The 16,054-nt window shown below is 51.6% G+C and overlaps 6 protein-coding genes across 11 annotated transcripts; 3 read left to right on the top strand and 3 right to left on the bottom strand.

Moving 5' to 3' along the window:
• Positions 1–271: 271 nt before the first annotated feature.
• H257_09611 lies at positions 272–4,195 on the bottom strand. 2 transcript variants are annotated; one of them, XM_009835869.1, is made up of 9 exons: positions 3,379–4,195; positions 3,169–3,235; positions 2,926–3,121; positions 2,784–2,837; positions 2,615–2,704; positions 2,202–2,568; positions 1,638–1,748; positions 629–1,554; positions 272–514 (listed from the first exon to the last, which is right to left on the bottom strand). In XM_009835869.1, the coding sequence occupies exons 1-9, from the start codon at positions 4,123–4,125 to the stop codon at positions 406–408; spliced, it is 2,667 nt and encodes an 888-aa protein (XP_009834171.1). In that variant the 5' UTR covers positions 4,126–4,195; the 3' UTR covers positions 272–405. The 2 variants fall into 2 exon arrangements, with proteins under 2 accessions (XP_009834171.1, XP_009834172.1); XM_009835870.1 differs by having other exon boundaries at positions 272–1,554.
• A 67-nt stretch (positions 4,196–4,262) lies between these two features.
• On the bottom strand, positions 4,263–5,279 carry H257_09612. 2 transcript variants are annotated; one of them, XM_009835872.1, is made up of 2 exons: positions 4,815–5,279; positions 4,263–4,766 (listed from the first exon to the last, which is right to left on the bottom strand). In XM_009835872.1, exons 1-2 carry the CDS (start codon positions 5,239–5,241, stop codon positions 4,423–4,425), a joined length of 771 nt encoding a protein of 256 aa, XP_009834174.1. In that variant the 5' UTR covers positions 5,242–5,279; the 3' UTR covers positions 4,263–4,422. The 2 variants fall into 2 exon arrangements, with proteins under 2 accessions (XP_009834174.1, XP_009834173.1); XM_009835871.1 differs by having other exon boundaries at positions 4,263–5,279.
• A 1,029-nt stretch (positions 5,280–6,308) lies between these two features.
• Positions 6,309–7,900, bottom strand: H257_09613 (hypothetical protein). Its single transcript, XM_009835873.1, has 8 exons — positions 7,791–7,900; positions 7,702–7,737; positions 7,345–7,653; positions 7,106–7,302; positions 7,016–7,060; positions 6,612–6,926; positions 6,435–6,530; positions 6,309–6,386 (listed from the first exon to the last, which is right to left on the bottom strand). Exons 1-8 carry the CDS (start codon positions 7,830–7,832, stop codon positions 6,317–6,319), a joined length of 1,110 nt encoding a protein of 369 aa, XP_009834175.1. The 5' UTR covers positions 7,833–7,900; the 3' UTR covers positions 6,309–6,316.
• Positions 7,901–7,966: 66 nt separating this feature from the next.
• H257_09614 lies at positions 7,967–9,738 on the top strand. Of its 2 annotated transcripts, XM_009835874.1 has the most exons (7): positions 7,967–8,102; positions 8,159–8,245; positions 8,292–8,423; positions 8,467–8,532; positions 8,577–8,780; positions 8,835–9,137; positions 9,192–9,738. In XM_009835874.1, exons 1-7 carry the CDS (start codon positions 7,995–7,997, stop codon positions 9,690–9,692), a joined length of 1,401 nt encoding a protein of 466 aa, XP_009834176.1. In that variant the 5' UTR covers positions 7,967–7,994; the 3' UTR covers positions 9,693–9,738. The 2 variants fall into 2 exon arrangements, with proteins under 2 accessions (XP_009834176.1, XP_009834177.1); XM_009835875.1 differs by having other exon boundaries at positions 8,159–8,423.
• A 236-nt stretch (positions 9,739–9,974) lies between these two features.
• H257_09615 (hypothetical protein) lies at positions 9,975–13,358 on the top strand. Of its 3 annotated transcripts, XM_009835876.1 has the most exons (3): positions 9,975–10,423; positions 10,496–12,687; positions 12,767–13,358. In XM_009835876.1, the coding sequence occupies exons 1-3, from the start codon at positions 10,037–10,039 to the stop codon at positions 13,230–13,232; spliced, it is 3,045 nt and encodes a 1,014-aa protein (XP_009834178.1). In that variant the 5' UTR covers positions 9,975–10,036; the 3' UTR covers positions 13,233–13,358. The 3 variants fall into 3 exon arrangements, with proteins under 3 accessions (XP_009834178.1, XP_009834179.1, XP_009834180.1); XM_009835877.1 differs by having other exon boundaries at positions 9,975–12,687; XM_009835878.1 differs by having other exon boundaries at positions 10,496–13,358.
• Positions 13,359–13,859: 501 nt separating this feature from the next.
• H257_09616 (hypothetical protein) lies at positions 13,860–15,658 on the top strand. The gene is made up of 3 exons (XM_009835879.1): positions 13,860–15,118; positions 15,166–15,278; positions 15,323–15,658. The coding sequence occupies exons 1-3, from the start codon at positions 13,882–13,884 to the stop codon at positions 15,470–15,472; spliced, it is 1,500 nt and encodes a 499-aa protein (XP_009834181.1). The 5' UTR covers positions 13,860–13,881; the 3' UTR covers positions 15,473–15,658.
• Positions 15,659–16,054: the final 396 nt, after the last annotated feature.

The following is a 16,054-nucleotide window of genomic DNA, read 5'->3' on the forward strand; positions in this document are numbered from 1 at the left end:
AGCGGTTAGGGGTTATAACAATATTTTAGAGGTTTGACTATAAGATATCAGAGGTTTTGGTAAATAACCTGCGAAACTTCATGTTGCTACCGGATACAGTAGGCATTATCCGGCATACGCGGTCACAAAAATTGGGCGTTTCCATTGTAACTTACAACACATTTTGTCAATTTTGCGAATTTCTGCGATTGGCTTCTAAAGTAACGAACGTTAGCATTGCACTAAATTCTCCATTTAGAGCTATTTCACTCAAAAGTTATCGTTTGAAGATTTGTACTAGTATTAATATTATTAATAGTATCGGTTTCGGCCCTCGTATGTTTGTTTTAAAGGCTCACTGTGTAACTATTAATATATGTATATATATATATATCATCTCATTCCCGTTGTAACATGACATTATCCTCATCGAGGAATCAAATGCGTGGCGTCTCGCTCGTTCTCACTTAGCACGGCCGCGCTCGTGTGCCGCAAGTTGTCTTCCGTGTAGCCGCCGAGCACGCTTCCATTTTCGCTACAAACACAACAAAAATAAAATAAACATTAAAAAAAATAAACATTAAAAAAACCATGATCCCCATCGTCAAAACCAGTGTTTAAAAAAAAAGATCAATTTTTTTTTTCGTACGGGACAAAGTTGTGGTTGTTGCGCGTCGACGACAGGCCCTGGTCAAACACATCGAGGAGGATCGGCGGCTGGCCAATGAACGGGTTGTTGGCTTTGGAGATGGCAAACACTTGAGACATCTTTTGCTGGAATCGGAGCTTGTACTGCTTGGGCGGGATGGCCGAGATGCCGTCGGGGTCTTTGCGCTTGACGTGTTGCTTCCAGAACCGCTCGAGCTTCTTCTCGAGCGTCCACTGCTGCAAAAAGTCGATGATGCCAAACTGGTACAGCGCTGGACCGTTGACGCTGATCGCAGTCTGCGTCGCAAAGGTTGAGCCGGGGTGCATGTTTGGGTTGAAGCCCACGATGCCTGGTTCGACATAGTACTCGCAGCTCTGGACACCCATGAGCAGGCTGTAGTCCATAATGCCTTGGTCATGCAGAAAGTCGCTGTCAAAGCACAGCTGGTCGTACAGCTGATTGGACGCATGTGGATCGATGCGCACTTTCGTGAGCAAGTCGTTGTCCTTTAACACGATATTGGGCTCGTGAAAGTTCAGTCCGTCGCCGCACTCTTGCGACTTGGTGCTGCCAAACGTGTACCGGGCATTGCAGTACCGGCACGTGACGTTGTTGCCGACCTTGGGGAGCCGCGCATTGCGGTCCTCCCAGCTGCCCTTGATGTCGTACCGATGGTGGATCACTTGCGTGTTGGCAAATATGTTGCCCATCACGACAAAGTAGTACATCTTGCCGTACAACTGCACGGCGTGACACCCGTAGAACTTGGTCATGAGTGACTGCGGATGCCCCACAAGGTACGCCGCGTACTTGGGCGCCATCCGACGGAGCAACTCGCACTCTTCCTTGGACATGGTCTTGACGATGATGCTTTCGTCCGCGCTGTAAAACATGAACGCGCCGCTCCGGCCTTCGCTAAAGCGTTCCTACACCATCACCACCAAGGTTAGGGGGGTTTCGGAGTTTCGGGGTTTTGGGGTTTTGGGGTTTTGGGGTTGGACGGATGTACCTTAGTCGTGGCCGAAAATAAACCGACGTATCTGTTGTCGGAAATGCCATAGTTTTCTCGAATCGTGCGAAACACCGTGGGGGCGTACGACCAAAACTTGATTGTTTTGCCCTACACACATAGTATTAATATATATGATATTTATTATATATATATATAGTCCAGTTTGGAGTAGTATTGGAAAATCGAACGAACCAGTCTATCGACCGACAATCGATCGACCAATCAAAATGCACAACACGAATCCAGTGACCAATCATATTCTTCCATACTAGTCGTATTAGTGTATGACTGAAATTAGTGTACAGACAACACCCATTCCGTACAAACAATCGATCGATCGATGGCGGTTGATGAATTAATTCGTACAAACACAAAAAACTCACATCCATATGTTGACTCAAAGCCCTATATATATATACAAAAGCAAACCCTATATATATACATATATCTACAAAAGCAAACTCTATATATATATATATACAAAAGCAAACCATATATATATACAAAAGCAAACCCTATATATATATATACATAATGAGGACGAATGGGCGAATACACAACCTTGTCGTCTTGGCCATCGGTGAGCAAAAACATCTCGGACGACGACGCGTTAGTCCGCGCCTCCTGCACCGACTGCTTGATGCCTGACGTGGTGTAGTACAAGATCTCGGAGCGCAGCGCCAGGTTCACTTGGGGACTCAGGTCCACGTCCACGTCCGTGGTCTTGCTGTTCTTCTTGGTGTTGTTTACGGCAAACCAAATGATGTACTCGAGGTACCCCTTGGACGCGACGAGGAACATGAAGAACTGCCGCATCATCATGGGAATCACGTTGAGCGGGTCCGTCTGGTAGCTGTCAGAGACAAAGTACGTCGACATGTACATGAAGAGCAAGAAGAGCCAGTAAAACACCATCGCTCCCGTGAACCTACCACCAGATATGATTGACTCACGTACAAGACACCACCACGTACAGCGAAATGTAGTTGAGCACTCCCAGACGAATATTGTATGTCTTGGGCACACCGCCCGCATACAGCCGACGCCAGGCAATGATTAGGACCCTACTCCGCCATCAATCGTCAATGATATCTTTATTTGGATAGGATTTCTGATATATATATATATATGGGCTTATCTTACGTGACGGACACGAGCAGCACAAAAATGACAAAGCCGTAGAGCAGGATCCAAGGCCTTTGTTGCACAAACACGAGATTAGCATCATATATATATATATATTTGTCGTGTGGACAATAATTCGATGTGGAAGGTAGGTACGTACCATTGCTGGATGCGCAAAAAGCTCTTGGGCACTTCGCCATTCTTGGCCACCTTGCCAGATGATGCGAGGCAGAATCCAATCACGTTGTGCTTGTTGTCATTGTCGTTGATCTGGCGGCCGTCCACGTGGAAGAAGCCGCCGGCGGGGCCGCCGCTCGTCTCTTCGACCGTGAATGCAATCACAGCCATGAGCAGACCTACACTCATATTCGTGAGCAAGTTTGTCATGAACGAAGCAACGTACTGGTGGTCCACACAAAGCAGTGGTAAAACTTCATCGATCGCTTGTAGCTCTTGAACGGGTCATTTAGCTACGCAGCATAGCAACGAATGATAGTTTCGAGTGAATATATATATATATATATATATATATATATATGATAGTTTCGAGAGAAACACACCCACGGATATATATATATATATATATAAAGTGGAAAAAACAACACGCACGTACCGACGAATACAAGTCGATTGCCATCATGAGACCCCAGGCTTCAGACGAGAAGAAAAAGAACTCGGTGAGCCCGGCCAGTTTCTGACATGACTTGGCGGACTTGTCGTTGGCAGGGTTGTAGTCGACTAGGATGTTGAGCAACAAGCAGATGGCGAGGAAAATGCTAAGGCAACTGCGCATGTGCACGATCGGGTTGGGGTGCTGATGCCATTCGCGCTTGAGGTTGTACGTGACCACCACTGCCATGCCGCACACGATTGTGTTGATTGACCCAGCAATCAACCCCGCCCACCGGTAGTTGTAGAAGGCCAGCGTCATGCCGAGGCAGCCGAGTGTCCAGCACAAGCCCATGATCTGGCTCTTCTTGTTCTCCATCCAGTGGATCTTCGAGTTCGCTGAGCGCTGGGTGCGGCCGCGGAATTGCTTCTGTAGTTCCTTGTCGATCACGTGGATGTTCGCGGTGTTCGCGGAACTCGGGAACGGCTGGCTAAAGCCGCCTTGTGGCTGCGAGCCGGGTCCACTGCTCAGGGGTGCATTGCCTCCATAGTAAGGGTTGCTTGGGGTGGTGGCCTGGCCCTGCGCATAATACGACTCGATTTCTCGCAGGTTTTGCGTCGGGACCTGCTGCGCAGGCGCGTACGAGGTGGGAACGTCGCTCCAGTGATCTTCCATCACTGGCATCGAGCTCTCGGGGGACCTGACGTTGGTGTCACGGGAGTTTGCTTTGTGAGGACGCCGAGTTGCCATTGTAGTCGCCGATCTCGATCGGGCGGGCGATGGATAGCTGGTTGAAAGAGCGAGTTTCGGAACAGATGCAGTGTTTGCAACTGCAACAAACAAAATTGTAGTGTACATTCTTTTGAATTTCATACAAATAGGTATATAATACAACCAAGTGTTGCAATATTTATTTACAATCGCCCATCTCTGCCGGATGAGGCTAAAAGCCCAACCTCATGTGAGTAATCCGCCGCTGCCTTTAGCGGCGGAGACTGGTCCTGGCACTAGAAGATGGAGCATCCATATATCTGACGTATGTCTCTACTACAGCACAAGCCCTCCGTCAACTCGAAAGACCTGGCCGGTGACGTATGATGACTTCTCGCCAAGCAGGTACGACACCATGTGTGCAACGTCGTCGGGTTGGCCGAACCGACGCAACACGATTTGATCGACTGCCTTTTGGCGCGCGTCGTCGCTCATGTGGGCGGTGGTCATGTCCGTGGCAATGAAACCAGGCTCGACGAGGTTCACCCGGATGTTCTTGGGACCTAATTCCTTTGCAAGCGACGTGGTCATGCCGACGAGACCCGCCTTCGACGCAGCGTAAGCAGCTTGTCCAACGTTTCCCCTGGACCCGACTACGCTCCCGAGGGTGACGATGCTACCTAGACGCATCATGTAGATGAGGAGACGCTGAAAGAAGTGAGATGTACCGCGCTTCTGTTGCACCATCCCTCGTGCCACAGCCTTGCACATGAACAAAGGGCCGAGTAAATTGGTCTGCATCATCTTCTGGGCATGCTCTTCGTGGAGTCGCAAGAGCAACGCGTTGTGTGTTTCGCCAGCTACATTCACGAGTCCTGTGATCGGACCGCCGAGCTGACTTGCCACGTCCTTCACAGCTCTTTCCGCACTTCCAGACACGCACGCATCGTATGCTACCCCAACGACTTCCGGCGATATTGTCGCTGCCGATTCCATGGCGCGTTCACTGGTGCGGGACGTCAACGCCACGAGCCATCCATCTGCATGGAGCTGACGTGCCACAGCCAGGCCAATGCCACGGCTTCCACCGGTCACTAGCGCGATTCGACTCATAGCAAGCTCAGTATTATCAAATTCCCAATTTTCATGAAACATTTTCTTAAAATTGAAAGAAATATATATTGTGAATTCGCTATAACCTTCCCAAATTCTCGTGGTTTGTCGTCTAATCAATAATGAATCACGCTGGAGTTCTGATTGGTTAAATATACCTGTCCTTTCTGTAAGACCCAATCAAATCTACTCAAAATTGGATTAGCCAATGGCGTCGATTCGTGATTCGATTCGGCGACGAGATTCGATTCCACAAATTTGTACCGAATCCACAATACTAATACTATTAATAGTACGTACTACTATTAATAGTATTAATATTTATAGTACTTTTTCGTGAAATAATAAGTACTACGTAGTACTAGTACTACCGGTAGTACTACGTAGTCCTACCTCTGTTTTGCAAATATTGCAAGCAGTTTCAGATGGGATACTTCTAGATCTCTGATTGGCAAACGGATGGGTGCGTTTCGTTCCTATTGGTCAGACGAATCCATGTGTATTTTTTCTCGAATTATATATTCGGATTCCACTTTCCTATTCCTAAATAGAGGACATTCATTGGCTAGATTTGAGAAATTTCGAGCCAAAACCATACTCGCAATTCTGATTCGAACCATTATTGTGGGACGGAGGGAGTACAATAGTATGTACTTCCTCTGTTTTGCAAATATTGCAAGCAGACATTCCGCCCTTTAGTAAATCTAAGTATACCGAAATGGAAATATAAAAAAATTATGGAACCATATGGTATACCCAGCTCTGATAGGAGCACACTTTCACTCCAGCTTCAGCCTTCATTGCTTCCATGCTTGTGCTCAATGGGCTTGAAATCCTAACGCTATATCACGATAAATGAATTGTAATAGCTTACTATGAGATGTCGAAGTCCTTCTAAATACCCATTAATGGTTGTGGTTGCATGCATGCGTCGTGTAAACTGATGAAGTCCCTAGGTGGACTGAGATGTTTAGAGGCTTTGATTGGATATTGGAAGCCGTTGTATTCAGCCAATCAGAAGTATGTATTTCCAGCATTGATTTACAGTAAGCGAGCGTTTTTGAATAAGCTTACAGTGTAGCGAATTCCCAATATATAATAAATATATTGATCAATGTTACTCCGTGGGGTGCATCCACGAGTCGTCGTAAATAGCGCCCAACCGTGCTCGGATGCGTGCCTTGGTTCTACAAGGCCATGAGCTATGTCCAATCAGTTGATAGGTTCCAGCATACTCTGACGAAAGTGAGAGTGGCGATGATGACCTGGCAAAGTCCAACGACTCGACGACAAATTTCCAGTTGGCAGTCGGTCTCCCTTGGACTGACGACCTATATATCCCCACTTAGTTGGTTGAATATAGTACATACACATGTACAATCAATCCAAGTTATGAAGGAGGCAACACCAACCACGCGGACGACGAGTAATGCTGCTCGTGGCCTTGCAGGGCGGCCGCATTCCGAACCAAGAGCATCTCCATCAGCACATCCGCAAACACGGCCGCGTCTCGCACGATATGGGACAGTTTCGACGGCAACTCGTGACTCGGCGGAAATGCAGGAAGTGGATGGAGGCGGCGGAATTCGCTGGTCACGGCATCGCATAACGGCTCGGGAAGCGCTGGCAAGCATGATGCATCGTCGGGGTGGTTTAATCCTGCGACATCGTCGTTGTCGGCATTGTCGTCCAACGTTACGTCGATGGGGCTCGGGGACATCTCAAATCTAATATCGAATCAACCATCCGACAGTGTCGCAGATCAGCGGAGTGGATATTGCATCATAGGGTATGATATACGAAGTGTAGGCCGTACGATGTGCGCAAGAGATTTTGCATGCGGACGGGCCAGCGGAAGCGGCTACCAGGGAATGAATGACATGTATGCAAGAGAAAACTCCCTTACGTTTTCAAAGCGTTGGCGGCGGTGGTTGGCGCCGCCCCGGGAGGGCCGTGGAGCGGGAGGCCGCGATTGATGGCGCCGACTTCGGCATGCGATAGGTGCGTACAGAGGCCCCGCATGACACTCCACGCATGATGGACTCCACTCGACACATCTCCTTCCATGACTTCATCTTGTTCGTCGTCTTCGATGGCATCGACCTACTTCAATCAACTCATGGAAACTAACCCGACGCAACCGACCTCGTTCCCATGAAGCGACGTGTTCGGATCTTCGGCTACCAAGGCGACGTCCACGTTCGATGCCTCCATGAATGCAGATTTGTCGTCGTCGTTTCTGTGTGGGGCGGAGGAGACCGTGTGCTGCTCGCTCCCAATTTGGGTCCATGCAAATGGAGGCGACGATGGTATGTCGACGTTCGAGTCGAGCACGTTGAGCTTGGAGTCAACAACGTCGTCCGGGAGAACGGTTTCTTCCTCCGAGTCGTACCCGCCATTTGTGTTTGCATCAGGTAGCTTCGTAGATGACGTTGCTTTCAGCTGCGACACCCTCTGGTTCATTCGGTTGGTTGACATGGAGTGGACATCATCTTACAGTACCCTTTTTGGCGACGGAACATCCCTTGAGATCTGTGACTATGCACGAACAGATCGTGTTAGCAAGTCGTCTTGGCGATATCAAGACGCACCAGACTGCGCTTGCTTGCCTTCGGCACTCCAAATCCGCTCATCCCGCCGCCGCTTCCTCCAGTGCCGACACCACCAGAATTGTCAACACTCGATTACGCGCGGCCAATCAAATGTCAAGATTTAGGACACTCGAAATATGTGCCATACTTTGGTCGGACGTTTATCCGGATTGTATCAACTTTGAAGAGGCGCGATTTCGTGAGATGTCAATGGCCGAGGTTGCCGGTGAAGACGTGCATGAATATGACGTCCACGAGGGTAGGCTGAACGTGAAGAACGTCACGGTTGCGTCGCTCTCGGACATTCGCTTGGTGCGTATGTATAGCGTTGTCCAAGGTCAACTGTGACTTCACATGGGAACATCCAGGTGTCCCCTGGTCAGTTGAAGTGCCTCAACGTGTCGGACAATGTCTTGCTCAACATGCAACCGGCGCACGACTTTCCGTTGCTCCAGGCATGACACTACTGTTCATGTGTCGGTAGGATCTGACTCTCGTTAGCACTTGACGTTGACTCGGAATTGGATCGTCGACATGGGACCCGTCCGGCAGTTTCCGCACCTTCTCCACCTGGACCTGTCCCACAACAATATTCGACAAGTTGATGGGATCGACATGTTGACCCACTTGCAGGTCGGTGTGTTTGCAGCCTCCTTTTTGACTCATGGTTGGGTAGGTGTTGAACCTAAGCCATAACGACTTGCGCAACTTTCTGGCGATCCGCCCGCTGTCGCTCAATCAAGTAAGCCCTTGCAGACTTTGAAAGGCTTACATCGACCTGTCTAGTCTATTCGTGTATTGCACTTGCACAACAACGTCGTGGCGACACTCAGCGGGTACCGCGCTCGCGTGTCGTCCCTGTTGCCCCAAGTATTCATGCTCGACGACGTTCGCTTTCCTCGCTTTGCGTCTCTCAAAAAGTTGCCCAGTCCTTCCTGTCGAGCATGCGGCCACACTGCGCTTCCGCCACACTTGGCACCGTCTCAGGGGGTGCGTCTTATGATTGGTGTCGTTCACGACGTCTGGCTGAACCCTCAGTTGTAGCGACGACTGTCCAAGGACGAACAGGCGTTGTGCGACGCCGTGAGGAGTAAACCTCGACTACCAAACGCTGCCAAAAAATCGACACCCCCACTAGCCGTGCACCCCCACCCAACCTCGTCGCAGATGCCAAATCGTTTTCAACAGGAACACGAGGATAGTGGCCGTCAGCTCTTCATCCAACAGAAAATGCATGACCGACCAAAGCAAGCCAAAGCCACCGTCGCAGCGCGATCTCGACACATGAGCTTGATTGAGCGCAAGCTTTTGCAATTGATCGCCTCGAAAGACGACCACAAGAAGCCAGTACGTTGGCATATCGTGTGTCCAAAACTTTAAAAGACAACGCCACGAGTGTAGATGGCTCCAGCGCCGAAGACTACGACGCCATGCAAGAGCCAACGCAGCAACCAGTTGGACGTGGACGCGCTCACGTCCATGGAAGACAGCAACGACAGCAAAACACCCAGCCCCACGTCCTGCGCGGACAACCATCTGCATCCCCTCGACGACATGTTCACGGACGACATGGAGTACCACGAAGACATGATGCAGCAACTGCAGCACAACATCACCCCAACAACAACTATGGAGTCTGAGACATCGTACTACGGATTCGACCAAGCGTGGGCCAGCTGTGCTGCGCTCGAGAAATTGTTTGACACGTCGTTGCCGCTGTACGACGACCAAGTGATAGCACTGGCACAGGCGGCCGCGGAGGACTTGCCATTCCAAAACGTGCACCTCGGGACCGTCCTTCGGGAGTTTGCCCAAGTGTTGAGTCTGCAGCAAGAGCCTCAATCGCCACAAAGCGAGACGTCGGAAATGACGCAGATACAGCAGTTCCTCCGTCGAAATTAACTTGTTAACATGTTAGCTGGCAAGGCATGTTACAGTAGCTGGCAAGGAAATACTCTCACGGACCTGCCGTAGTGTACATGTACCTCCTTGAAAAATCTCAAACTTATTGACAGTGAATTAACAGCACGTACAGTAATAAGATTGGATTTCTTGGTGACGTATTAGAACCTTGTTCGGATTGGCTATAAATAAAGTTAAGGCGTTCTGATTGGATATATTTGTATGATTTCGTCGTGAATGATAGTATTATTAATCACGGCAAAAATGCACCAATTACGTGGCCGTAGATCGCCATTTCCATTTCGAGAAGTTTCCGAACGAGAAGGGGCAGATACGTAGTAGATATGAGTGCCGCGGACGTTGACATGGAGAGCTCCTCGAATAGCGGCGGCATCGACGAGAGCTTGTACAGCCGTCAGTTGTATGTGATGGGTCACGAGGCACAACGCCGCATGGGCGAATCCAACGTCCTCATCGTCAACGTGGATGGATTGGGCGTTGAAATCGCCAAGAACATTGTGCTTGCAGGAGTGCGCAGCGTGACGCTATTGGACGACGCCCCCGCCACCTTTTTGGACTTATCGGCCCAATTCTATCTCACCGAGCAAGATGTTGCAACGCAAACGGGGCGCGCGGAAGCGACATGGCGAAAATTGGCCGAATTGAACCCATACGTGCAAGTAAAGCAACACACGGGCAAACTCACCGCCGACTTCATCGCTCAGTTCCGAGTAAGCATGTCAAGGACTCCCTCGTGATGGGGGTCGTTTTGCTCATGCATATTGGTGGATGATAATCTGTAGGTTGTGGTTATCTGCAACGCCACCAGGGAATATGCGATTGAAATCAATGACATCTGTCACGCCTTGGATGTCGCGTTCGTCTACACGGAATCCCGCGGGGTGTTTGGGTCGGTGTTTTGCGATTTCGGGGAGGCGTTTGTCGTGTCGGACAAGGACGGCGAACAACCGATCACGTGCATGATCGCGTCCATTACGACTGACGTGCCTGGCAAATTGCTCGTGACCGTCACGGACGACTCGCGCCATCAACTGGAAACCGGAGATTTCGTGACGTTTCGCGAACTTCAAGGGGTGGACGGTTTGAACGGAGTCGCGCCGCTGCCCATTACGGTCACCGGTCCCTACACATTTACCATTGACCACCCGTCGATTGCCGTCAACTCCATGGGTGGCTACGTCACGCAGGTCAAGCAACCGGTGGTGCTGCAATTCAAGCCGTTGAAGGAGTCGTTGGTGTCCCCCGGTGAGTTCCTCACGAGCGACTTTGCCAAGTTTGGTCGGTCCGAACTGCTGCATGTGGCATTCCAAGGCTTGGATGCATTCCAAATCGTACATGGGCATTTGCCACGCTCTGGCAACGCCGAAGACGCCGACGACATTGTGCGCTTGACCAAGCCGTTTGCCCACGAACTCAAGGTGGACGTGGACGCCAACGTTGTGACGGCCCTGGCGACGGGCGCGCGGGGGGTGGTCGCCCCCATCACGTCGTTCTTGGGCGGCATTGTGGGCCAGGAAGCGCTCAAAGCGTGCAGTGGCAAGTTTACGCCGATCCACCAGTGGTTCTACTTTGATGCGATCGAGTGTTTGCCCGACGAGGTGTTGCCCGAGGCCGAATATCAACCGCTCAACTCCCGCGACGACGGCCAAGTGGCCGTGTGGGGCCGGTCGTTCCAAGAAAAGCTCAAGCAACTTCGCCTGTTTCTCGTCGGCGCCGGCGCCATCGGGTGCGAAATGCTTAAGAATTGGGCGCTCATGGGCATCGCGTCCCACGCCCACGGCCGTATCCACCTCACCGACATGGATCTGATTGAAAAGTCCAACTTGAACCGCCAGTTCCTGTTTCGCTCCACGGACGTGGGCCAGGCCAAGTCGTCCACGGCGGCCACAGCCATCCAATCGATCAACCCCCATGTCAACATCCAAGCGTACGTGACACGCGTCGGCGCCGACAGCGAAACCACGTTTGACGATGCGTTCTACGATTCGCTCTCGGGCGTGTGCACCGCCTTGGACAACGTCGATGCCCGGCTGTACATGGACCAACGCTGTCTGTTTTACGGGCTGCCCATGCTTGAGTCGGGTACGTTAGGCACCAAGGGCAACACGCAGGTGGTGGTCCCCAACGTGACGGAGAACTACGGCGCGTCGCGCGACCCCCCCGAGAAAAGCATCCCCATTTGCACGCTCAAGAACTTCCCGAATGCGATCGAACACACGCTGCAGTGGGCCCGCGACTGGTTTGAAGGCGTGTACTTCCAGACCCCCAACGACGTGAATGCGTACATCACGACGCCGAATTTCATCGCGAAGAACGTGCACACGGACTCGGTCGAGCGCGTGTACGAGTCGCTGGTGGCGGACAAACCCGCGTCGTTCCACGAGTGCATTGCGTGGGCGCGGCTCCAGTTTGAAGCTATGTTTTCCAATTCGCTCAAGCAGTTGCTGCACAACTTTCCGCTTGACCAAGTCACGACCACGGGCACGCCGTTCTGGTCGGGCCCGAAGCGCCCGCCGACGCCGCTGACGTTTTCCACAGACGACACGGTGCACATGGACTTTGTCGTGTCGGTCGCCAACAGTCGCGCGCGGACGTACGGCATCGTAGGCCACCGCAATCGCGCCGAGTTTGTCGCGGCGCTCGAAACGATCCACGTGCCCCGCTTTGTGCCGCGCGACGGCGTGAAAATCGCCGCCAACGACGAAGAAATGAAGCAAGCCGCCCAAGGTCAGTCCAACACGGTCATCGCGGGGGCCCCCCCGCCGCCTCTCCCGTCGCCGGCCGAGCTGGGCGATTACCGCATGTTTCCCATTGAGTTTGACAAGGACGACGACAGCCACATGGAAGTGATTGTGGCCACGTCCAACTTGCGTGCTCGATCGTACAAAATCCAAGAAGCTGATTTGCATGCGTCGCGCTTCATTGCAGGCAAGATCATTCCTGCCATCGCCACCACTACGGCGTTGGTGACTGGGTACGCGATCGTTCTTTTTGCCAGTATCATGTTGAATGGATAGGAATGACATGTGGTTTTGACTATGTTTTGTGCGTAGGTTGGTGTGCTTGGAATTGGTCAAGTATTTCCAACACAAGCCGTTGGAAGCGTTCAAGAACGGGTTTGTCAACTTGGCGCTGCCGCTGTTTGCGTTTTCCGAGCCCATTGCGCCGAAAGTGACGACGTCGATGCTCAACGACGAGCCGTACAAGTGGACTGCGTGGGACCGACTGGAAATGAACGTGGGCGACGTCACGTTGCAAGAGTTTTTGAAGCATTTCGAATCCAAGTACGGCGCCGAAGTGTCGATGCTGTCGTATGGCGTCACGATTCTGTACGCCATGTACTCGGCCAAGTCAAGATCCAAGGAGCGCATGGGCATGAAGCTGTCGGAGCTCGTGACTACGATCACCAAGGCCGACCTCCCGCCCAAGCAAAAGTACCTCATCTTGGAAGTGTGTGCCGCGGACGCCGAAGGAGAAGACCTGGAACTGCCCTACATTCGGTACCAGTACCGCCAGTAGGATATGTATCCGCAGGCTGGCGGGGTACATTATTAACCTTGATATTAATAACGTTGATTTACAGTTAACGAACTTATTGATAACGTTAACGTTAACGTTACCACGAAGAATAAAAACATGTTTGGATTCTGTGTTTTGATTCTAACATCAGCCTACTTTTTCAATTGTTCATGTACTACTCCGGAGTATTAATACTGTAGCGTTTCCTCCGGAATTATCCGGAAGTGTCCTCGAAAATATTTTTTAGGGTGCGTCTGGTAACATTTCAAAAATAATATTCCATTTTCTCGCAAAATGGGATAAACCAAAAATGCCATTTTCAAAATGGAGGTAAAAGGTCAATTTTGTCAAGTCGCTCCGAACACGCCCATAAGGGGCGTTTTGGACCTCTTCAAAGAGTAAATCCCACTTGGAATTATTGGATTTGGGTTAAAACTCTTCAAGCAAGACATGCTTGAATTTTGATCAGATTTGTTGAATTCGGCCCCAAAATGGCGTTTTGGGCCTAATATTGCAATATTTCCGGTTACCGGACGCACCCTTAGCCAATAGGAGCACTTTGCCCCTTGGTCCTTGTTGGCCAATGAAGTGCCTGGAATCGCTCCATCAGGGCACAATCCATTCGTTGTAAACAATCAGCACGGTGACCATGGCATCTAAGCAGGCGGACAAATTTGTCACCTTGCTGAGCGACAAGCTCAAGCAGCTGACGAGCATTGCATTGACGCAGGAGGAACTCAATGACAAGCTTGGTACTGCGATTGCTACGCTGCCGAATGGGTCGTTGAAGGCTACGCTGCAACGCAACCTTGACGTATACAGCAAGCGTCTCGGACGACTCTTAGAAGCGTCGCTCTCGGCACACCGCCCAGCGTCTGTCAGCGAGAAATTGCTCTGCGAAGCCGACTACGACATCCTCTTGAGCCAGAACCACACATCCAAGCTCGTCGAGCATTTGAGCGTGCCACCGTCCGTGTTTGCCAATTTCGTTACCGCGGACACCTCCACTGACGACGACCCCGTCAAGATCGTAGACGCCGTCGTGCAGCTCGTGAGCGCAGCAACGCAGGAACTCGCCACAAACGGCTTTACATCGGTGTATTCGACCAAACAGAGCCCGCATGCCGCCATCGCGCTTTATGCCGACAAGGTCTCGGCGCATGTGCGGTCATGGATGGAAGCGGCGCACACACACAACGACTCGTTCGACGTGTTGAACAGTCGCCAGTTGCAACGGGCGCTGGCGGAGCTGCTCAAGGTGGTCGAGTTCGCCCAACTCCAGGACTTGTACCAGGCTCCATCCTCCACCGTCCGTGACCAATCGTTCTCGTTCTACCTACCCAACGAAGTCACAACCTCCATCAATCAAACATGCACTTCTGCCCTGGCCACTCTGTACGCGACCTACCTCGTGCTGGTGGTGCACTACCCGAGCCGGACGCCGCCGCCAGACGCAGTCGACTCGGACGACGATGACGACGATGACCTGCATGAAACTATCCACCCCGTCAAAGCCGACCCGCTCAGCGTCGCTTCCCAAAGCGTGGCCGAGCTCCTCGTGACGGCAGAACGCTTCGCCTCGTCCTGGCTCGTCGACGTGTTGCTGGCGGCGGCGCAACTGCCCCAGCCGACCGTCCCCTCGAACGAAGTCGCCCTGATAGCTCAATTCAACCGAGTTGTGATCAAGGCACTGCATCAGCTGTCGTTCCAGCCCAACATGTCAGCGGTCGAGTTTGTGCGCGGCGTGTTGTTCGTGCGGCAAGCCAAGGCGCTGCTGCGCCGGACGCGCCAAGCCAACGCCCCGCAGCTCACGTCCGTCATCACTCGGCTCACGTCGCTGGCGATTCCGTTTAAATTGACCGACTGGATGACCCTCGTGGCGCTGGGTAAGTAAAGGACGATTCTTCATCGGGAATATAACACATTGTCGCAGGCGACACGTCGAGGTTGTCGGAGCTGATTGCCCCCGTGGTCGAAACGGCGCCGACTTCAAGCGCGTTTCTGTCCTCCACATGGAAAGACTCGGACTTGATCGACCTTGCGACCGTACGTGTGCCCCCACTTCGTCTGTTTGTCTAATCGTGGCTTAGAAACTCGAGCTCGAGTTTGTGACCAAGCGACAGCAACTCGGAGGTGACGACGAGGACGAGGCAGGAACCATCGCTGACCAACCGCATGGCGACACTGCAGCAGACGGCGACCACCCGCTCTTTTTTGTCGACAGCGTGGGCGGCCAATAATAAAAAGACTGTTGAAATATGACTGAATAACTACAGTACTCAGTACCGACGACATGGTTGCGTAGACTACGTGGCTACGAGTCCAGTTTACGCCTACAACACTGACATTGGGTTGAGGCTTATATGACGTGGTTGACCCGAGCAAGGAAGAAGTCTTGAGGGTTGGTGGAATGTTGAACCCTTTGGCGGGTTGGCTGGGAAAGATTGTGTGGTGGTCGGTGGTCTCAAGAGTTTTGCAAACACATGGTTTCACGATTCTATAGGCACGTGACGTCGCTTCTAGCCCACAATGACACAAACCGATTGCAACTTCTAGTAGTACTCCAGAGTATATATACAGTACGGCTCCTTCCATGCATAGTAGCGCGCCTAGAGATGGCGTCTGCAGAGGCCACCGCTACTTGCTTCCGGTGCCATCAACCAGTGCACTCGCCAGCCAACATCCCATCCATCATGCTGGACAAAGTGTCACTTTCACCATCGAACTTCCCCATGTGATTTGTCCCATCCGGATAACTCCTCGTTCAAGCTTTTCATTGGTTGTCATGGCCCCACGAAATGGGCGTCCACATGGTTTTGCCC

This window comes from Aphanomyces astaci (genome assembly GCF_000520075.1).
Source record: "Aphanomyces astaci strain APO3 unplaced genomic scaffold supercont1.24, whole genome shotgun sequence".
NCBI lineage: Eukaryota > Oomycota > Saprolegniomycetes > Saprolegniales > Verrucalvaceae > Aphanomyces > Aphanomyces astaci.